Genomic DNA, 23,450 nt, shown 5'->3' with positions numbered 1-23,450 from the left:
AGAGAGAAGGAGAGAGAGAGGGCATATGAGTTAGAGAGAGTAGCCTCAGAGCAGTCCACTGAGAGTGGCCTTTTCAGCTAGCTCAAGAACGTTGGTGGAGAGTACAGGGAACTCCTGTCTGACTTAGTTTGAGATGTTACCTGAGGTGGAGCTAAAATGGAGAGAAGGTGTTGGCATGGGGCAGTTGAAGTGATATTATTGTCATTATTTTAAATTGTGGTTTAATATGTATTTAACACAGTGACAACACTCTGATTAATGTTTTACTCATCAAAGTGACTTCTGCATGAAGAAAAATTGCAAGTTACAGAGTTGTGTTAACAGCAAAAGCTGAATGAACCTGTTCAGAGGGTGTAAGTGAAGCATCTCATTGATTCTAGTGCTTAAATTAATTCTTAAGTGGGTGAAATAACCAAATTCAGGCTTTGAGTAACTATTTGCTTCGGTGAATTTCATTTTTATTCCCTCCAAATACTGCGGTGCTCAATGTTGCTGATTTAACTCGAATGTAGGTTAGCTGTGCCAACCTGAATATTGGCAAATGTGCTAAAGGTGTTGTCCAAACCTGGCTATGTACTGGTGAACGATGGACATGGTGCTTCATCCATTTCTGTAAGGAAAGCGCTGGAGTGTAATACTACTAAACACTTCCACTGAGCCACGTGATGTGATACCATTAAGAAACAAGATTTTTTTTCCTCCGCAGTGTAGCCACTTACTATGCTTCTTTATGATGCCTGTTGGGTAGGATGATGTCACATGCAATGGCATACGCTCTTGGTCAATACGTGCTGTCATCTTCTACAGACAGTTGACTTACAAATTTCAAGTGATTTTGTCTTGTGGGTTACTATCCTGCACTATATTACACACTACTTTGTGGAGAAGAAAGGCAACCTCTTAAACAGTATGCTCAGATAGGTTCTTTGGGGAAACACCTGCCCTTTGCTTTGCATCTCTCCTAGTGGGCTTGGGCAAGTTTAGGTCTCTTGTGGTTGATGGGGGGGGTTGGGTCAGAAAGAAATCAAATCTTACCAACACTCTGTGCCAGGGTACCACTTTTCAATCCCTTCATCAGCCATCTGCAGGTTTTATATGATATTCTCTGTATGCATGCAAATCTTGAGTTACAATTTAAAAATTATGAAGCAAGCCATGAGTTAAATGTTGCTACTGGCAATGTGGCTTTCATTGTGCAGCTATTCCAGGCTTTTCTAGGAACTGCAGTTTGTCTAGTACATTTAGCTGCCAAGTAGAGTCTGGGTGAAATTCAGGAAAACAAATACAACTGTTACAGGCCAATATTCCATTCTCTACCAAGGTGTAATGACTATTAACATTTAGTTGCTTCACTTCCTCAAAGCGAAGGTTTTGAAGGAAAGTAAAGGGATTAATATCCCAGGTCAGGCTGCTGGTTTTTACATCCATATTAGAGGCTGAATAGGTGCTCAAAGCACATCAGCTGTGATTCAGTGGAATCTCACTTCTGAGCCAGAAGGCTGTGGCATCAAGTTCCATTCCAGAGATTTGAACACTGGAGCAGACACTCCAGTGCAATACTGAGGAAGCGCTGTGCTGCTGGAGGTGCCCCCTTTCGGATAAGAATTAAACCAAGGCTCCATCTGCTCACTTGGGGCATAAAAGATCCCATGACACTGTTTGAAGAAGAGCAGTGTCCTGGGCAAATATTTATCCTTCAACTAACATTATTAAAACAGATTATCTGGTCATTATTACATTGTTGTTTGTGGGAGCCTTCTGTGTGCAAATTTCCTACATTACAACAATGATTACACTTCCAGAAAATACTGAATTGTCTGTCAAGCACTTTGGGACATCCTGAGGTTGTGAACGCCTTATATAAATGCAAGAGCAAAAACACCACGGACTCCAGAAATCTGAAATAAAAATAAGAAATGCTCAGCAGGTCAGGCTGCACCTCTGCAGAGAAAAACAGAGATAATTAGCAGAATTTCACGCCAGCGGGATTTTACGGTCCCAACAAAGTTAATGGAGTTTAGAATGGCTCGCCACATTTTACAGCCCTGTCCCTGCCACGGCGGGACTGTAAAATTCCAGCCAATGTTTCAGATTGGTGACATTTTAACAGAAATGCAAGTCTGTCTTTCTTTCTTAATCTCTATGAATGTGTGGAAGCTTATGCACCCTTCTGCGACATGTCACCCCACGGAATGAGGCAAGGTTGATCCAATTCATCTAAAGAAACTGATCCATGGCTAGAAACTATATAAAGCTGAACGCAGCATTCACTGTACCCGTAGATAGGCAAACCTCTTGCGGACTGTTTCCAGTTCTCTTATACAGGTAATGTGTTCTGCAGTGTTTCCCCTGTATTCTTTTCCTTCTGTGAATTTTTTTTTAATTGTACGTTTGATCAGCAGTTCAATCTGTCCAAAGTGGTCTAGCATTATATAATCATCCATTTGATTGACAAGTGCCATAACGGGCATCCAACACCCTCTCCAGTAAGCAGTTTACCACGATTGTGATGAGTCATTGGAGATGTGCTATGCTAACTCAGTGCAACAGTAAATGAAAATGAAAAGATACCGGTTTCAGCTTGTAGGAGCTATGGGCAGTTTGCAGAAACTCCATCAAGGTTTTTACCCAAGAAAATTATGTTGGAGGAAGTCTGAACTGTAACACTAACATGAAGATGTATTGGCATAATGGTGACTTTTCCTATACACTATGTCAACCTAACACAAGGCAAACATGATCCTGTCCTCAGCTGATGCTCACGCACTTGCCGGGTGCAAATGCAGACTGATTTTTTTCTCATCTGTGGTCCAGGAACCTTGTAGCCAATTGCGGTAACCCTACCGTCACCTAACTTACACTTATTGAGGATTGAACTGGAAAACTCCGTTCTCAGTGTCCCAATACTGTAACAAGCAGTGCACCCAATGATTCTATTGGGAGGAACGAGTTTAATGTTTTAAGTAAATTTAATTTTAAAAAAGTTGTGTATTTGTACTGTGTAGCTGTAATCCAATGAAACATCTAAGTTAGTGTATATTTTGTGTAGCATTGTACATCTTTTACCTTCAGTCCAAAACTGTCCTCAAAAGGCTTCAAGAGGAGATGCCTGCTTTACTAACTGAATGCAGTGGTCCTTGGAGCACAAAATTATAGAACACATCAATGCAATATTAACTATGTTTACTTCACGATTAATTTTCTGTACAATCTAGGACACTGTAACCTGTTATTGATATTACGTTTCAGGCCGTGTAATATTAGACTAAAATCCTGCTATATTTGCTCAACTAAAAATCTCAATGCTTCCTTTTCTTGGTGCTGTTGCCTCTAGTTTCTTTCCATCTCCTCTAAAGTTTAATTTTAGGGCTGTGCTGATTACAAATGATCTGAGGCTGAGTAGGATCAGTTTGTTTTTTGAAATGTAATAATATAAAAGCATTTTAGGAATTGAAAAGAGCATTAGGCTGGGCATGTTCTTTTTTGCACAGCCAACCCTATCTACCATCCTTCTCACCAAAACCGTCAACTGTATTTCTCCCTTTAAAAACCCATCCAGTCGCCTCTTGAACCTATTTGTACTGTGCATTTCAATGGCCTTCCCTGCTAACATGTTCTACAACTCTTGCCCTTTGGGTGCAAGTAGTTCCTCTTGATTCCAGTCCTACCCAACTTCCTAATTTTAACTTCCGTTTTCTGCTATTTGAACCCTTCATTTTCGTAAAAAAAATTGCCAGAAATTAACTTTAGCAATCTCGCTTGTAATTTTGGGAACTTCAATGAGGTCACAGTTTTTTTGTTTCCAAGAAAACATGCCTGGGATTTCATTAACCTGGCCCAATATGTTAAATTCCTGGAATCATCTTTGTTCCTGCTTGTGTTCTTTCTGGAGGGCCCTGTAGGTTATTGTATCAATGGCAATGGATTCAGAAAACATTGTGAAATTTCTGAATGTCATGTGTACCCCAAGAAAAGTCTACGTACGTTATTCTTCATCATAGAGAGCTGTTTCACAGACTAGTCAAGGAACAGCCTGACAAAGCCATATTCATGGAATCATACCTTACAGATGATGTCCCAGACAGCACCATCACCATCCCTGGGTATGTCCTGTCCCACCAGCAGGACAGATCCAGCAGAGGTGGTGGCACAGTGGTATATAGTCGTGATGGAGTTGCCTTGGGAGTCCTGAACATCGACTCCGGACCCCATGAAGTCTCGTGGCATCAGGTCAAACATGGGCATGGAAGCCTCCTGCTGATTACAATGTACTGCGCCCCCTCCCCAACGCCACCACACCCCCCCCACCTCCCGCTCAGCTGATGAATCAGTGTTCCTCCATGTTGAACACCACTTGGAGGAAACACTGAGGGTGGCAAGGGCGCAGAATGTACTCTGGGTGGGGGGGCTTCAATGTCCATCCCCCAAGAGTGGCTCAGCAGCACCAACATAGACCGAGCTGGCCAAGTCCTAAAGGACAAAGCTGCTAGACTGGGTCTGCGGCAGGTGGTGAGGGAACCAACAAGAGGGAAAAGCATACTTGACCTCATCCTCACCAACCACAGATGCATCTGTCCATGATAGTATCAGTAGGAGTGACCATTGCACAGTCCTTGTGGAGATGAAATCCCATCTTCACATTGAAGATACCCTCCATCGTGTTGTGTGGCACTACCACTGTGCTAAATGAGATAAATTTCGAACAGATCTAGCAACTCAAGACTGGGCATCCATGAGGCGCCGTGGGCCAGCAGCAGCAGAATTGTACTCGAACACAATCTGTAACCTCATGGCCAGGCATATCCCCCACTCTACCATTATCACCAAGCTAGGGAATCAACCTTGGTTCAATTAAGAGTACAGGAGGGCATGCAAGGAGCAGCACCAGACAAACATAACAATGAGTTGTCAACCTGGTAAAGCTACAACATAGGACTACTTGAATGCCAGACAGCATAAGCAGCAAATGATAAACAAGGTTAAGCGATTCCACAACCAATAGATCAGATCTAAACTCTGCAGTCCTGCCACATCCAGTTGTGAACGGTGGTGGACAATTAAACAACTCACTGGAGGAGGAGGCTGCACATTTATCTCCATCCTCAATGATGGGGGAGCCCAGCACCAGTGCAAGAGGTAAGGCTGAAGCATTCGCAACAATCTTCAACCAGAAGTGCCGAATGGATGATCCAATTCGGTCTCCTCCGGAGGTCCCCAGCATCACAGATGCCAGTCTTCAGCCAGTTCGTTCACTCCACGTGATATCAAGAAACGGCTGAAGGCACTAGATACTGCAAAGGCTATGATCCCTGACAATATTTTGGAAATAGCACTGAAGACTTGTGCTCCAGAACTTGCCACGCCCCTAGCCAATCTGTTCCAGTACAGCTACAACACTGGCATCTACCCAGCAATGTGGAAAATTGCCCAGATATGTCCTGTATACAAAAAGCAGGACAAATCTAACACAGCCAGTTACAGTCCTGCCAGCCTACTCCTCATCATCAGTAAAGTGATGGAAGGGGTCATCAACAACGCAGCGGCACTTGCTCAGCAATAACCTGTTCACTGATGCTCAGTTTGGGTTCCACCAGGGTCACTCAGCTCCTAACCTCATTGCAGCCTCGGTTCAAACACGGACAAAAGAGTTGAACTCCAGAGGTGAGGTGAGAGTGACTGCCCTTGACATCAAGGCAGCATTTGACCAAGTGTGGCATCAAGGAGCCCTAGCAAAACTGGAGTCAATGGGATCCAGGGGGAAAACTCTCCACTGGTTGGAGCCATTCCTAGCACAAAGGAAGATGGTTGTGTTTGTTTGAGGTCAATCATCTCAGTTCCAAGACATCATTGCAGGAGTTCCTTAGGGTAATGTCCAAGGCCCAACCATCTTCAGCTCAATGACCTTCATCAATGACCTTCCTTCCATCATAGGGTCAGAAGTGGGGATGTTCGCTGATGATTATGCAATTTTCAGCACCATTTGCGACTCCACAGATACTGAAGCATTCCATGTACAAATGCAGTTAGACCTGGACAATATCCAGGCTTGGGCTGACAATTGGCAAGTAAAAATTTGCACCACACAAGTGCCAGGTAACGACCATTTCCAGCAAGAGAGAATCTAACCATAACCCCTTGACATTCAATAGCATTACCATCACTGAATCCCCTGCTAGCAACATCCTGAGGTTACCATTGACCAGAAACTGAACTGGACTAGCCATCTAAATACTGTGGCTACAAAAGCAGGTCAGAGGCTAGGAATCCTGCGGCAAGTAACTCACCTCCTGACTCCCCAAAGCCTGTCCACTTCTACAAGGTACAAGTCGGGAGTGTGATGGAGTACTCTCCACTTGCCTGGATGAGTGCAACTTCAACAACACTCAAGAAGCTTGACACCATCTAGGACAAAGCAGCCTGCTTGATTGGCACCACATCCACAAATATTCACTCTCTCCACCACCGACAAACAGTCGCAGCAGTGTGTACCTTCTACAAGATGCACTGCAGCAACTCACCAAGGCTCCTTAGGCAGCACCTTCCAAATCCACAACCTCTACCTTCTAGAAGGACAAGGGCAGCAGATACATAGGAACACCAGCACCTGGAAGTTCTTCTCCAAGCCACTCACCATCCTGACTTGGAAATATATCGCTATTCCTTCACTGTCACTGGGTCAAAATCCTGGAACTCCCTCCCTAACAGCACTGCGGGCGTACCTACCCCACATGGACTGCATGTTCACATGGTTCAAGAAGGCAGCTCACCACCACCTTCTCAAGGGCAATTAGGCCTGGGCAATAAATGTTGGCCTAGTCAGCGACTCCCACATCCCATAAACAAATATTAAAAAAAGGTACAAATACTTTTGCAGATCATGGTGGTATTTAAAGCAATCTTGCCTCTCAAGTATTTATAAAATGCCAATCACCATATGTTATGCTCCAATATTTTCCATGTTACAAGATATCAGATACACTGGAGGGAAGTTTAAGCTGTTGCAGAGACTTTGGGTATAGATGACATTCACAAACAGTTCAGGTTATGCCCTGACAGGTGGTGTTTTCGGAAGCCCTTGATTGTGTAAATGGGGCCAATTTATTAATCTGTGCAGGGTCTGGTTTCTTTACTGAAAAACTGAGGTGAAGGGCCTGTACTTGAAATCACCAGGATTGAAAAGATGCCAATTAAAAGGTTGTGATGCCAAGTTTGTAGACTGCAGGTGGAAGAGCGGGCTATGGGAGGTAAGGAGCTCCACAGTATTGAGGCTTTGGCAAAGAATAAGATCATATGGAGATAATGGGGCTGATATTTGCTTGGCCCATTCAGTGGAAATTGGGCAGCAGTGGCCCACAGAATACATGTGCTGCACTGACTGTCACATTCGAGCTTGGATTCTGCCCATCACCATATATCCCAGGGCCTTCCGCAGGGTATCCCAGGTATGTGCATGAAACAAATGGGAACCTCATTACTGCATGCTAATCAGGGTCTTTTGATGTATGTAGGACCCCAATGCAATTTTGAAGGACAGTTTTGGGGCAAAGGGGTGGTGGCCATGTGAGCTATATATGCTGTACCCATTTTTACTGGGTGGCAAAGCTGAAAAGGACTGAAAGGTACTGAATTATGTTTGTGGAGCCAAGAGGAGCAGGGCTCCACAAGAATACTGTGAGCTGCTTTTGTGGATGTATGGATGTTGGTAAGACCAGTGGAAGACTGGCATTGTTGGAACAGAGTTACACGGCAGTGAGATGTCAACCTGTACAGAGGAGGAAGGGAGAAGATTGGGTGGGGGCAGAGAAGATATATAATCTGGGTGAAATACTCAAAAGGAGGCAGTGCCCTGTTAGGAGGAAAGGAAGATCTGAGGATTGTGTCAGCATTATCATATCTACCAGTTGCAGACAGGTTAAGGCATAAGCCTGGGAACGTAAAGGAAGAGAGGACTGGGTAGTTCAACAAGTTTATCAGGTGAGTAGCTGAGCCATGTACGAGTAGCTGTCTATAGTTAGAGTGGTGATAAGCAGGTACTACATGTGGCCTTATTGTACCTGGACTAGGAGGGGAAGGTCTGCTTTTGCTGCCTCAACCCACAAAGGATTCTGAGGCTAATGATGTCACCCTGACTTGGGATCAGAACACTCAAGATTTCTGATATAAACTATCAAGTTGTTAATGGTAGGACTCCTTTAAAGCATTGATTGTCTCTGGCATGTTAAAGAACCTGTTTCCAACACCTACAATTTATAAGACACATGTTTGATTTAAATTGCTTCTCTCGCTGTCTTGCTTTTGGCAAAGATCCAGTAGTAACAGCCATAATTAATCACTTGGTTATAGACAGTGATGTTGTGAGCTTCTGCATGATTCTTCACCGAGTTCTGTTCATTCACAAGTTCAGTTGAAGGTTAGCACGATGGCACCAGAGCCTGAAATCTGATTTTATTTCTGATAAAAAGGAGCTTGAGTAAAAAAGAAAAATCCCACATTAGCTTGGCCCAAATGCTCAGTGAACAAGAAGGTTCCAGGTTCAGTCATTAGTTTGTACACAGTTAAGCTGATCTCAGTCGGAGTATAGGCAGACACTGAACCTGGCTTCACTTTCACATGACTGGGGAAGGGAAAAAAAAAATCAGCCAAGGTTCAGAGTCCTGATTCTGATCTCATTACCCCTGAGTCTGAGTGTTTGAGCTTTGACGGGTAATCTCTGGGGCATTTCTCAGTGGAAATGCGGACAGAATTACTGGATTTATATACAGTAGGTGTGATGCAGCCTGTCGTGCTGTAGTCCTCTTAATTATCGACTGTTTTGGGATGTGTCATATTCTGAGTCATCTTGGGGCTGTTTTCAGCAAGTGGGATGAAACTACCCACAGTCAGACACATCACTGATCAAACAGCTACGTACTGGCTCCTCCACTTCCCTGCTTGTATGAAATTTAATGAGGCGTTGCTGTTTTGGAAATTCCAGGAGGGGAGCTTCCGGGAATATTCAGACATAGGCCACTACGCGATCCTAATAACTTCCTGGTGGTTATGGTTCAATTGGGCATTAGGCAGTACATCTGACAACTGAGCCATCTGAAAACTTTATTCTAAATTTAAGATTTTTTTAAAAATTGCATAGTCATGGACAAATTGATGGCTTTTGGGGAGGGCACCTCATCACATGCTTTATATCTGCCGATAATTCCCTGTTCTTTGTGAGATGCTTTACAAACAGCTGTGCCCACTTGAGTGCAGTGTTGGGATCTTTTTAGTCAAGCTTTAGATAGAACTCCTGTTTTCTCAGACCTACTTAGCTTCTAGTCAGGCAATGCCTTGATCTTAAAATTCCCATCCTGGTTTTCAAATTCCTCTGTGGCCTCGCTCCCCAAACCCTTTGAGAGCTCTGCGCTCCTCCAATTCTGGCATCTTGTGTATTCCTTATTTTAATCGCTTCACCATTGGTAGCTGTGCCTTCAACTGCCTGGGCCCTAAGCTCTGAAATTCTCTCCCTAAACCTCTCCATCTCTCTCTCTCCTCTTTTAAGACCCCCCTTGAAACCTACCTCTCTGACAATAAATTCTAACGTGGCTTGGTGTCAAATTTTGTCTGATAAAGGTTCTGTGAAGTGACTTGGGATGTTGTACTATGTGAGCTAAATAAATACAAATTGTTGTTGCAGAAGTGGATTAAGGGTTAGTGCTCCCGGTTCTGTGCTAAAACCAGATTTTCCTGTGAATCAACTAAACAAATAAAACAGTAAAAAGACAGGCAATATTGCAATGGTATATCTATTATAATAATTAATTCTAAATTGGCTAATACAGATTGTAATGGAGTGAAAATATGTAGTTTTGTCTCTGTTTTGGCTGCATTCTCTTTTGTTAGTAATACTTGGTATTTGGAGTTTTTACTGCATCAAGATCAAACCTGTTTAAGAAATATGCAGCATGGAATGCTGACAGTAGAGTGGTTTGTGTTATCTGAGCAGTCAGTGTGAGTGGTGGTATGATCTGACAGGGTTTAGGACCCAGAGGACACCTCAGCTTGTTGAGATCCACTCATTTCCTCTCTGGCTGTTTTTATCCTTGAATGATCATGGCTGCAGTGAAACACGAACCATGATTCTCAGTCTCGGAGCTGAATGAGATGGATTATCTGTCATGCTTTTTGCTTCAAATGCGTTTCAATAAATCCCTCTGTTTTTTTCCCACTCAACAGACACTGAGCTGAACAATCTTTCACCAGGAATTAGTTTATTTATGTATTTTTTTCAAAGTTCCTGGAATTGTTTCATTTGTCACAGAGGAAAATTAGTCTATGGAGTATGTAACAGCACGCTTCTGAAATATGGCTTGGAAAGCAATGCTCATTGTTTCAATTCTTTCTTTCGAGTCCTCGTCTCCCAGCTATTCCCTCCCCCAACACTTCCTCATTAGCAGTGTTAAGTGAATATTTGAATCAAACTTTATTGATGCAAATATGACAAATCATCAGATGCTCTTTGCTTTCCTCCATTACCATTGTGACATCTTCTGTTTACAGGCCCAATACTGTTGTTCTCAGTTGTGTGCACAGAGGCTAGAGCTCCCCCCTCCACGCCCTATGTTATTTCTCTGTATTAGCTTTTTATAATAATTTAATATAATTCCTGTGGCCAAAGAGGGGTACATTAATTATATTGTTTGTTTATTGTGTGCATTACAATGCAGTCCTTCTGAAGGTGTAGTTCCTCCTGTCAAAGAGATTTATTTTACAGATTCTGAAGCCTGGCTGGCACTCTCCACTGTCCTTGGATTGACTTTTCCTGACAGTCTAGCCCTATTTGGGAAAGAAGAATGAACGTTTAAAACAGTTTTTTATATAAGAAGTGCATTGTTAAGTGTAAGTCATTTTGCCTTTTTATTTCAACAAGGCCTTTTAAGAACGTGAGAAATAGGAACAGGAGTAGGCCATTCAGCCCCTCAAGCTTGCACTGCCATTCAATAAGATCATGGCTGATCTTGTGTTTCGATTTCCACATTCCCATCTAACCCCAATAACCTTTGATTCCCTTGCCTAACAAGAGTCCATCTACCTCTGCCTTAAAAATATTCAATGACCCCGCCTCCACTACCTTCTGAGGCAGAGAGTTCCAAAGTTGCACAACCCTCTGAGAGAAAAAAATTCTCCTCATCTCTGTCCTAAAAGGGTGACCCCTAATTTTAAGATAGTGCCCCCTAGTTCTGGACTCATCCACAAGAGGAAACATCCTTCCGATGTCCACCTTGTCAAGGCCATTCAGGATCTTGTATACTTTAATCAAATTACCCCTCACTCTTCTAAACTCCTGTGGAAACAAGCCCAGTGTGTCCAACCTTTCCTAATAAGACAACCCACTCATTCCAGGTATCAATCTAGTAAACCTCCTCTGAACCGCCTCCAATGCATTTACATCCTTCCATAAATAAGGAGACCAAAACTACACACAGTATTCAAGGTGTGGTCTCACCAATGCTCTGTATAATTGAAGCATAACATCCTTACTTTTATGTTCAATCCCTCTCGTAATAAAGAATAGCATTCCATTAGCCTCCTTAATTACTTGCTGTATCTGCACACTAACTTTTTGTGACTCGTACTAGAATACGTAGATCCCTCTGCACGTCAGAATTATGCAGCCGTTCTCTATTTAAGTAATACTCTGCGTTTTTGTTCTTCCTGCCAAAGTGAACAACTTCACATTTTCCCACATTAAACTCCATTTGCCAGATCTTTGCCCACTCATTCAACCTATCTATATCCATCTGCAACCTCTTCAGAGGGAAAGACAGGCATCAGTCATTTATTCCATTTATCAGGAATGAGTTCAGGAATTTCCATTCATTTTGGTGGGAGTTCATTAGCTAGTTTGGTTGTGATTTCTAAAATTTGAACATTTCAGCCCCATCTCTACCCACCTCCACCATTTCTGTGCCTAAAAAATAGCTTTATCAAAGTCTGGAATCTTTTGGAGAGGGTGGGGGAGAAGAGAATGTCAAGCTCCTCCTGATGCCTCAGTGAGTAGATGCACTGCCAAGTGTGCATATAAACTAGAGAGGTTCACGATTCTATCTCTGGTCAGTCCTAGCTTAGCCAATCCCAGCTGGGCTGATAGTAAAGGGTGGCAGAATTGTCTTCAGCGCCTCTGGGTTATGAGGTGCTGGTGGCCAGTTAAGATGGCGTTGGGTTTGCTTTGATACAGTCTGCAGTAGAATAGCCTTCCAACACCTACTGTCTAGTCAGACCATTTGGGCGACTGCTCAGACCACAACAATACTCCTCTGGAACTGTCGCCTCATGAAGTCAATGCCTTCAGACAGGAAAGGAGGAGGGGTGTGGGGGGGAGGGGGAATAGGATTTTCAAAAGTCAGGAACTGTAAGCAAACTCGCGAGCTCTCACTTTTGACTCTGAGCGGTCCCAGCTGTGGATCTTTCAGAATCAGACCACCAAGGAGTTAAATGGTAAGTATTGACGTAAGGAACCAAAAGAATGTGTTGTGTGGAATAGTTAGAGCCAATCAGCAAAGTGATCTAGGAGCTTACTGTATTGTGCAAAAACATCTACTTCTGAAGGTTAAGTAACATGTTGTCTGTCGTGAGCATGCCTTAATGTCTCAGGGAAATTAAAATATTGGGCGAATGAAAGCCTGTTTCACGTTAAGTCCTTGGCTCAGTTGGTAAATGTACCAAATAACATGGTACTGAGCTGTACAGACCAGAAGGACCCAGACCTTTGATCTTGGCTGGCTTGCCACACCTTAGGTGGTACAGTGCTGGATTGCTACAATTGACCCTTTTGTATCTCAGGATTAGGGAGGGGAAAACCAACTATGGTTTGTGCTCTGGATTGCTGTCAAGTGATTGTGTGTGGAAGTCAGCTGAAGACCAAATCAGGCTCAGTTCTAATTCATTCCATAGTCAAATAGATCGTTCCCTGTCATACATGAAAAATAGCCATTTGGGCAAGGCAATAGAGAGTTGCTGACACCAGTGATCCTCAGTTTCAGGAGAAACCTTATGAAACTTTTCAGTATTTGAAATGTTTAAGAGTTTTGTTCTCTGACAGCATTTTATGCAACCAGCCACAATTGTATTTATATAGCACCTTTAATGTAGTAAAAAGTCCCAAAGCACTTCACAGGAGTGTAAATCAGTCAAAATTGACACAACCACATAAGGACATGTTAGGACAGATGACCAAACACTTGGTCAAAGAGGTAGATTTTATTCCACAATAACCAGTGGATTAAGAATCTTAGTTTCACCTTTATGAACACTAATCTCTTCATTGTCCATCTAAATATGTCAGTTTAGTGCTGCCATTAGCCTGCTTAGCCATGTGTAAATCAAATTTGGCAGTCCCAATCTGTATAAGCAAATACAAGTTCAGTCCTCCTCCTATGATATCTGTTGGGACTTGCTGCAGTGTCAGCAGGCTGTTGAGTTTTTAGAATGGGTTGTTGCTCACTGAGCCTGCTGGAAGGCCCCAAGTTTGATCCCAGTCTGTTGCTAATCTCAAGTCTGGGTGCACTTGGAATAGGGAGGCCTTAAATTAGACAGGGTTCCTGTTCCTGATGCTTATCCGGTGATTAGTGTTAGGTTGTGTGTGGGTGTAACCATTCTCAACCAGAAGTGCTGAATTGATGACCTTTCTTTGAGGTCCCCTCCAGCACCGATGTCAGACTTCAGCCAATTTGATTCACTGCACGTGACATCAAGAAACAACACGGCAAAGGCTGCAAGTCCTAACATTATCCTAGTTGTAGGGCTGAAGACTTATCCCCGAAACCTATCTACCACCTACAAGGCAAGAGTAAGGATTATGATGGAATACTCTCCACTTGCCTGGATGGGTGCAGCTGCGACAACACTCAAGAAGCTCACCACCATCCAGACAAAGCAGTCCACTTCAAAAACAAAAATACCTGGAAAAGCTCAGCAAGTCTGGCAGCATCTGCAGAAAGGAACACAGTTAACGTTTCGAGTTCGAATGACCCTTCAACAGAACTAAGTAAAAATAGAAGAGAGGTGAAATATAAACTGGTTTAAGAGGGGGTGGGACAAGTAGAGCCAGTGATAGGTGGAGATAACCAAAAGTTGTCACAGACAAAAGGACAAAGAGGTGTTGAAGGTGGTGATATTATCTATGGAATGTGCTAATTAAGGGTGGAAAGCAGGACAAGCAAGGTACAGATAGCCCTAGTGGGGGTGGGGTGGGGTGACGGAATCGAAAAAAGCTAAAAGGTAGAGATAAAACAATGGATGGAAATACATTTAAAAATAATGGAAATAGGTGGGAAAAGAAAAATACATATAAATTATTGGGAAAAAAGGGGGGGATCGGAAAGGGGGTGGGGATGGAGGAGAGAGTTCATGATCTAAAATTGTTGAACTCAATATTCAGTCCGGAAGGCTGTAAAGTGCCTAGTCGGAAGATGAGGTGCTGTTCCTCCAGTTGGTGTTGAGCTTCACTGGAACAATGCAGCAGGCCAAAGACAGACATGTGGGCATGAGAACAGGGTGGAGTGTTGAAATGGCAAGCGACAGGGAGGTCTGGGTCATGCTTGCGGACAGACCGAAGGTGTTCTGCAAAGCGGGCACCCAGTCTGCGTTTGGTCTCTCCAATGTAGAGGAAACCACATTGGGAGCAACAAATGCAGTAGACTAAACTGAGGGAAGTGCAAGTGAAATGCTGCTTCAGTTGAAAGTAGTGTTTGGGCCCTTGGACGGTGAGGAGAGAGGAAGTGAAGGGGCAGATGTTGCAGCTTCTGCGGTTGCATGGGAAGGTGCCATAGGAGGGGGTTGAGGTGTAGGGGGTGATGGAGGAGTGGACCAGGGTGTCCCGGAGGGAACGATCCCTGCGGAATGCCGCTGGGGCTGTGAAGGAAAAATGTGTTTGGTGGTGGCATCACGCTGGAGTTGGCGGAAATGGCGGAGGATGATCCTTTGAATGCGGAGGCTGGTGGGGTAATAAGTAAGGACAAGGGGGACCCTATCATGTTTCTGGGAGGGAGAGGAAGATGTGAGGGCGGATGCGCGGGAGATGAGCCGGACACGGTTGAGGGCCCTGTCAACCACCGTGGGTGGAAAACAGTGGAAAAGCAGTCCACTTGATCAGTAGCTCATCTGTCCTTTCCATCACTGGCATACCGTGGCCGCGGTGTGTACCATCTACAGGATGGGCTGCGGAAACTCCCAAACCCATGACCTTTACCACCTAGAAGAACAGGGGCAGCAGATGCATGGGAACACCACCATCTGCAAGTTCCACTGCCCAGTCAAACACCGTCCTGACTTGGAAATATATCGCCGTTCCTTCACTGTGACTGGATCAAAATCCTGGAACTCCCTCCCTAACAGCACTGTGGGTGTACCTACACCACACGGGACTGCAGCGGTTCAAGAAGGTGGCTCACCACCACCACCTCAAGGGCAATTAGGGATGGGCAATAAATGTTGGCCTTACCAGTGATGCCCACATTCGGAGAATGGATTTTTTAAAACCCTCAAAAACAAGGAGACAAAACTCCCTGAGAAGATTCCCAGGCTAGAGCCTTTGAAACCCAGAATAGCCCTGGTGTATTAAACTGTGGAATGTCACTGGGTAAAATTGGAAATATTGGACTATCCTTTGAAAGGGATAAAACCGGTAAAGAAAACACCAGTGGTTCTGTCTGTTTGCTAGTTACTGCTAATGGTGGCTCTGGGAGTTTTGATTCCGACAGACCATGTAGAGTAATTATCATTTATCGTCAAATATAGATTAGGAAATTACATACTGTATTTCCCGCTGTGTGAAATTGGCCTGGTGAACTGTAGTTATTCACAACTTGTAGTTGCATGATGATCGCATTAATACCCAAGGCTCTGTTGTGATCAGTACCCCTATTAAGCTGCATGAAATTTGCCAGTAAAAGACAGCTCAGTGGAGGGTTTTCTTGCCAATTTCTCTGCTCCTCTCTTCTTGCTTCTTGTCCTGGAGGCACTGAGTGTTGCTGGGGTATGGTTCCATAGGTGTTGGTCACCCCTTCATTCTTTATGTACATATTAACCTCAACAAAAAGTGTTGGTGGCCTTTAAGGGGGAATTAAGCTGTCCCTGAGGATCTAACATCTACACAGGTATACCTCTATCATGAATACTATCTCGTGATCAGGAACAGGGACCCTGGTCTGAGCCTCCCTCCTCCCCTCCTCTCAACAGGCCTTAGCAAAGAATTGATGTGTCACTTCTGCATTTGGTCAGTTAGGAGAGGACAGCTGAATTATCTATTGGGAAATCTCCATTGACAGACGGCCAAAGTCAGTAGGTGCTGCTTAAATGTAGAGACGGTGGTGTGGGGAGAAGGAAGTACTGGATGGGTGGGCAACTAAAGGAGGAAGATTGTGACATCTGGCCTAGAGGGATTGAAGCTCTGAATCTGCTGCAAATTTGTGCACCCCACCCTCATCCCCCTGCTTTATGCCACTGAATTGACACTGGTGTGAGGCATCCCCTCGGGGTGGGTCTGATTTACATCACTGCCAGGATTTGGACAGCACTGAGAGTTGGAGGTGGGGGTTGGGTGCAAAGGATGCTTGGTAGCTGTGACACTATAATGCTGGAGTCCTACATGAGAAACTCTGGTTAAAATCTCAGCTTCAAATAACATTCACCATCAGGCTTCACCAGATGACAAACTGTACCTGTCAGATTGCACCAGGAGGGAGAGTTAACTGCCTTAGGCATCAGGCCATCCCTGATAGCTCAAATGTGCCCTTAGCAGTGGCGAAGAAGGACCAATAGTCCAGTATTGGCATTGGGTTTATTTAGTGTACTGGTACAAAACACTATTGGAAAAGTGCCAGTTAACATAGTATGTTTTAATGGATGATGCACTCCTTGTGTGATACTCTGATTTCATCTTCTCAAATGACTCCCACCCTCACTGTCAGATCTCCAATCAACAGGAGTGCCTCATTGTGTTATTCAACTCAAAAATCCTCTCCTTAGGCACCACACAAGGACAGAATCCATTACTGGACTGCTGGGTGTTTTTTTCACAGTTCAAGCAGGCACAGAGATATCATCCACCCTGTGGTGAAATTCCAGTGACAACACTGGTCACCAGAGGTGGGAGCACAAACTAGGGTGGTCAGAGTTTAAGAGGAGGATGTTCTCCTTGAAGGCTCTTCAAACTTAAAGTGTTTACCCCAGCATTTCCAAACACATTAACAGATATAGTTTTAGAGTGGCGGTGGAGGTGGGAGTGTTGCTAAGTGGTCCCACAGACAGGGAGGAAGGTAAAATTAGAGGGAGAGGCATATTTCGGTTGCTCTTTAGCTGGCAGGGAGCCTGAGAGCAAGGTGCCCCACCTAATCTCTTGGCTGTGCTACATAGCCTGGAACTGCGAAGGAGAGAAGAATTCAGAGGCAGTTTACCCTAAAACCTCCAGATACATGACCTAAGAAATAGGAGTAGGCCATTTGGTCCATCGAGCCTGCTCCACTATTCAATAAAATCATGGCTGATCTGATTGTGGCCTTAAGTCCACTTTCCTGCCTGTCCCCATAACTGGATTGACTCCCTTGTCGATCAAAAATCTATCTAACTCAGCCTTGAATATATTCAATGACCCAGCTTCCACTACTCTCTGGGGAAGAGAATTCCACAGACTAACGACCCTCTGAGCGAAGAAATTCCTGCTCATCTCAGTCTTAAATGGGAGACTCCTTATTAAAAATCTAAAAGACTGTGCCCCTTAGTTCTTGATTCCCCCCTGAGGGGAAACATCCTCTCAGCATCTACCCTGTCAAGTCCCCTCAGAATCTTATATGTTTCAATAAGATCACCTCTCATTCTTCTAAACTCCAATGAATATAGGCCTAACCTACTCAACCCATCGTAAGACAAATCTTTAATCTCGAGAATCAACCTAATGAACCTTCTCCCAACTGCACACAAGTGTTCTCATATTTGTAGGAAAGATAGTTGTGGCGTTTTTTTTTGCAGTTACTGAGACTTTGTGACATTCAGAATGCTTCTGAATATCACTGTAAGCACTATAAGATCCATTAATGAATATCATGGAATCTCCCTGACTTCAGACTATCACTAATGCTGCCCTACTTATAGTGAGGTAATATAATGTGAAAGGAAGGGGACTTGTGACTGGAAGGCTTTGCTTTTGCAGTTTGTTACAGATACACCTGAAGTCTCCATTTTGTTTTCTTTTTTTTTAAATTTTCAGATATGGAGGTCAATGATCAGATCCATTTTGCCTGCCGCATGTCGACACCTGCTGCCTCAGTCCTTAAGACTTCACCTTATCAGGAAGATAGCTTGCACACTAATGGGATCACAATGAGCTCGGCACAGTTAGGCAGAGGTAAGGGCAGAGTCGGGACTGGAATTTGTCATCTGTGCTCTGTACAACACTGATGTGGAGCGCCTATAGAGAGTGGGCTGGAGCAGAGATTGTCCTTCAGCCCCCCATCACTGCCTCCCCAGCCACCCAAAAGCACTGTCAAACCATAGCTCCTTATTAATTTGCTCCTACCAATCCTTCCATCAGTTTTATGTGATTATAAAACCAGAAATTCAAAGTCAATACTCATACATTATTAGTTTTATTGCTAAAGGTTAACTTCAATCAGGTTTTGTTTGTTGGCTTAATTTGATTTTTTTTGTACTTTCATTTTGTTTAACTCCTGACCTGAAGGTTACCTAATGCCGAAGGTACAGTTTCATGGATACTGGCAGCCCTCTGGTGTCTTGACACTCTCTCTCTAATATGCAACCCAACATGCATCTACGAGCTACTGACAGGAACCCTGGCATATTTTCCTCTTCCCCACCCCAGCCTGTGTGGATAGTTTCACTGTCCCTACTGCCTTTGTTGAGTTAATTTGATGACGAGGGTATGTAGGTGCTCAATTTGGATAAAAGCAAAGAAAAGCTTAAGGGTGGGGGCTTGGGTGGTGCAGTAGATTAGTTTGAATCTGCTTAGAATGATCTGGAGAAAGTATTCCCTTTCAGCTACTATTGGGGCAATGGTGGTGGAGATAAACAATGTAAAATTCAGTATGTAAATTGGGCTGGTTTACAATTGTGTTTTGAATAAAGTCTTTGTGCAAATATGCTGGATGGTGTGAATCCACTGGTTTCACTCCCCTCACTCAACTGAAAAATCAGGAGTACACCAAATGAAGCACTCATCTCTGGCTCATTTTACAATCTGCAACCCTTTTCGAGGCAAGTGGGCAAAGCCAATCCAATTGAGATTGTTGGTTCTCCCTCCTTTATCCCCACCATGGCAAAAAAAACTCGAGAGAAATGTCATCTGTAGTGACAACATTTTCAGCTGCCTTTGCAAATCTGGGCATTCTGTGGTTGCTGTTCATGGGAACACAGGGCAGGGCAGGTGGGGAGGTTCCTTTGTTAAAGGCACTTTTTTCCTGAGAAATTTATTTGTAACATTTTTTACTAGGAAACACTAGGAAATGGTTAATTTTCACCCTGATTTGTGCAATTGACAAGATAATGTATTGCATGGTTTACATCACCAAGCTGTGCATTTTCAAGAAAATTAGGTTAGCTTGTCAGATGGTGCCCCTTTAAGAAGTTACTGAGAGCAGATAAATGCTCAATGGTCTAAGTTGGAATAGTGAGTCACTGCTGTGATCACGATGTGAGAATAGCGGGTTTGTTAAAAACATGTCTAATGAGCCTGGTATTGACCGTTGTAATGATACATTTCTCCTGCTCTGAGATTGCATCAACTGTTTCTGCCCCTTGACCCCATTCCTACTAAACTGATAACCACCCAATATCCTTGCAAACTCATCTTCAACCATCTCTCAAATCCATGTCCATCTTCTTCACAATTCTGAGTTTCAGTCTCTCCAGTCAAGTTTCCACTGCTGTCACAGCATTGAAGTGACCTTGAAGAAAAGTTGCTAATTGCTTCTTCTGTGATTATGACCATGGTGCACTATCCTTCCTCGTTCTCTTTTGACCTCTCTGTAGCCGTTGACACAGATAACCACACTGTCCTCCTCCAACACTTCTCCTCCGTTGTTCAGCTGGGTGGGACTGCCTTCACTTGGTTCCACTCTTACCAATCAAATCGAAGCCAGTGAATGTCCAGCAGTGGCTTCTCTTCCTATCTCTAAACTGTTACCTCCAGAACCCTTCAGGTTCTGTTCTTGGCTTCCCCTCTCGCCCTTCCTTATCTACAACCTGCCCCTTGGCAACATCACCTTCAGGCATGGAATCAGGTTCCAGAGTCCAAATTTTCACCCTTGCATTCAAATTCCTTTATGGACTTTGTTGTCCCTATCTCTGTAACCTCCTCCAGTTTTACAATGTCCGCCCCCTCCCAACCACAGAATTTTCCACTCCACCAACTTTGCCCTCTTATGTACTCATCGCCCTACATCTATTGGCTGTGCTTTCAGACGCCTATGCACCATATTCTGAAATTGTCTCCCTAAATGTCTCAGCCTCTCCACCTCCCTCTCCGCCTCTCCTTAAAACCCATCTCTTTGACCAGGATTTTGGTCAGCCATCCTAATATCTCCTCTGTGGCTTGACATCCATTTATCATATGATTATGTCCCTATGAAACATCTTGGCACATTTTCTCTGTATTAAGTCTGCTATACAATTGCAGATTGGTGGTGTTACCTGTGAATAATAACCTACCAATGTTAGTCACTGCTGACTGCCAGAAAATTACTAGAAATCATAGAGAGATGAAGGGGAATTCTGATGAAGTGCTAATTCATTCTAGGGTCCGTCCCCTGATGTTATGAGCAAATTATTTTTCGACCTAAATCAGCTCAGTATTTGAACAAGTCAGGAGTTGAAAATTATATTCAGATATTAAACAGAAAAAGAAAATCTAATAATTGGGATTAAAATCAGGGCATGTTGCATTATGTATTATAACATTATGATGCATTGGTGCTGTACATTGACAGATTAGAGATGTCACACCTATTTCTGAATTTATACAGAACACTCTTTCTTTCTCTGCACTTCAGCTATGAACGGTGAACTGAACGTTAATGGTGTAACCCTTGACTCAGGAGCCAGTACATCAGAGGCCTTTGCTCCAGTGGCACCATCCCTTGAGATGAGAGACTCCCACCCTAATTCAATGAGCGGGTATGACTTTTTCTGGGACTGTGGACAGTACCAGTCTACAAGCGTAGAGAAACTCAAAGAAAAGGTGATGCTGTCCCAGCTGTCTACTCAAGGACAACATCAGTCAAATGGTCCTTTCGAAACTGCTATCAAAGAAGTCCCAATTGAACATTCTACAATGTCCAAAAACTTGAAGCTGTGCGATGACAGGACTCACAATTCTACTGGTTTGCATTTTGATCCCTACAGCTTATGTTCTGCTCAGAAAATTCATTTTGATATGGTGCAAGAGCCATCATCTTTCTCCCCAAATCATGAGCTCACTAGGACTATGTCTGAAGAGGTTCAGTCCTTCACGTATCCCTATGATCACCAGTATGAACACTGTAACTCTCAGTCAGATATTGTAGACCTAGAGGATGCTGACCTGGACCTCTTCTGCAGCAAAGATTATGAAGAAGTCGTGGAGTTGGAGGATAAAGAGTCAGGTAAAGTTTATATGGACTGAAGTGAAATGTCTGTATCACACTTAAAAGTACAAGGTAACTCGCAAACTCAAAAGCAAAATACTAGACCCAGAATACCTGCAGCTTCTTAGTTAACCTTCCTGTGCCCCTTCCCAGTGTTTTAATTAACAGAAATTAGGCTTTGTAATCTTAAAGGCACATCTACACTTTGGCAGAAGGATGATATATTGTTACAAAATACTACAGATGCTGGAAATCTTCACCAGTTCAGGTGACATCTGGGGAGAGTTAATGTTCCAGGTCAATGACACTTCATCAGAAATAACATACTGGTATAATCTTCTTGACCTTGGAAAACAGAACATTCTTTAGCTTCCCCTGATTATTGCCATGCTGATTTGCCATATAAGTATGATTTCAGATATGTCCTTAATAGTTGACAAGTCACACTGACATGCAAATATCTGTGCCACTTTTTAAAAAAATGTATGAGGAAAGCTGGCTTTACCTCTAATTGATCTGATTCCAAAAGCAATCTCCTTTCAATTGACCTCAGGATGGAACAGAAATCATATTTTTAAAATTTGTAGAGATTTACTAAAATGAACATCACTGCACTTTCGAAGCAGAATAATAAATTTAATGTTCAGGTCCTTATAGTATAACCTTTGCCCTACTGTAAATAGTACAGTGGAAATTCTGCTAGTACAATTCAAAATATTCTAGAGTCTAGCATGCTCAATGTCTATCACACTTCAAAAGTGTCCACAGGTCAAAGCAAAATCACGTTTTGTTTAACCATGCCGTTTGATTTGTATTTCAGCAATGGTATTTTTGAGCCAGTCAAAACCTGCTTCTGGTTACAAAAGCTGCCAATTGCCAACCACCACAAAACCAACCAATCAGATTGCTCAAGAAATTTTCTCCCTTGCCTTTCAGCAGCCATATTGGTTTTTTACCCAGTCTCAAACACATTAAAAAGAATTTGAATAAAACAAAACTTGTACAAAAACTTATCCATTGTAACTTAGAAATGATTCCAATAAGAGTCAGTCAGAAGGAGGCTATTCAGCCCATTGCGTCTCTGCCGGCTCTCCGTGGATCAATCCAGTCAGTCCCATTCCTCCATTCTATCCCTGTAGCCCTGCAGATTTATTTCCTTCAAGTGCTCATCACTTTCACCTCAGTCAAGAGCCCTACCCTAGGATTTGAGTGCATAAATTAGGTAGATGCTGCAGTTCAGCACTGTGGAAATGCCTGGTCAGAGGCATAGTCCATTGGATGAGATGTTAAACTGACTATTGTAACACAAATTCACAAAAATAAAGCACAATCTCACAGTCCAGGTTTACCACTTTTTGTGACGATCAATTCCAGATTGTTGATTACGGCACAATTGCATTCTGTTACCTACAGTCTAACAGCTGGAGTAAACACAGAATCACACTGCAGAAGGAGGCCATTCAGCCCATCGTTTCTGCACCGGCTCTCTGAATGGGCAATTCCCTTAGTGCCATTCTTCTGCCTTTTCCTGTTATTTCAAACAGGCCTGTTGTCTCTTTCTTCGGGATTTGAATCAGTATTTCTAGAGCTTGTGTTGTCTTCAGGATTGAAGTACTCACCTAGACAGCAGATTCCAATTCTCCAAATGCATGTCTCACTCTGTACATGCACTACAACTTAAAGAATGTATCTGCAGTGGCCATGTTATGCTCAGCCAAAGTGGGTAGGGAGAGGGATTATGAGCAGGGTGTTACGTGGTGGTCTGTGCCTGGCTAGTTTATCTGTCAGTCATTAAAAAATCCTGGTACAAGCACTTTAAACTTTGTTTTGAGACATAGAACA

At 43.4% G+C, this 23,450-nt stretch overlaps 1 protein-coding gene across 6 annotated transcripts in view; it reads left to right on the top strand.

Annotated features, from left to right (window-relative positions):
* Positions 1-23,450, top strand: part of LOC121273352 (bromodomain adjacent to zinc finger domain protein 2B-like) — a 161,329-nt gene that overhangs the window by 60,449 nt on the left and 77,430 nt on the right. For 2 of the 6 annotated variants that reach the window (XM_041180525.1, XM_041180522.1), the window contains exons 2-4: positions 10,701-10,872; positions 18,239-18,376; positions 21,009-21,626. The exons of 1 other annotated variant lie outside the window; for it this stretch is intronic. In XM_041180525.1, the coding sequence (XP_041036459.1) occupies positions 18,241-18,376; positions 21,009-21,626 (754 nt within the window). In that variant the 5' untranslated portion in view covers positions 10,701-10,872; positions 18,239-18,240. The remainder of the gene's footprint in view (positions 1-10,700; positions 10,873-18,238; positions 18,377-21,008; positions 21,627-23,450) is intronic. 3 more of the 6 variants (XM_041180526.1, XM_041180523.1, XM_041180527.1) reach the window with 3 other exon arrangements.

The sequence above is a fragment of the Carcharodon carcharias genome, chromosome X, assembly GCF_017639515.1.
Source record: "Carcharodon carcharias isolate sCarCar2 chromosome X, sCarCar2.pri, whole genome shotgun sequence".
NCBI lineage: Eukaryota > Metazoa > Chordata > Chondrichthyes > Lamniformes > Lamnidae > Carcharodon > Carcharodon carcharias.
The sequence above is the reverse complement of the archived record's forward strand: the minus strand, read 5'-3'. Positions and strand labels throughout refer to the sequence as shown.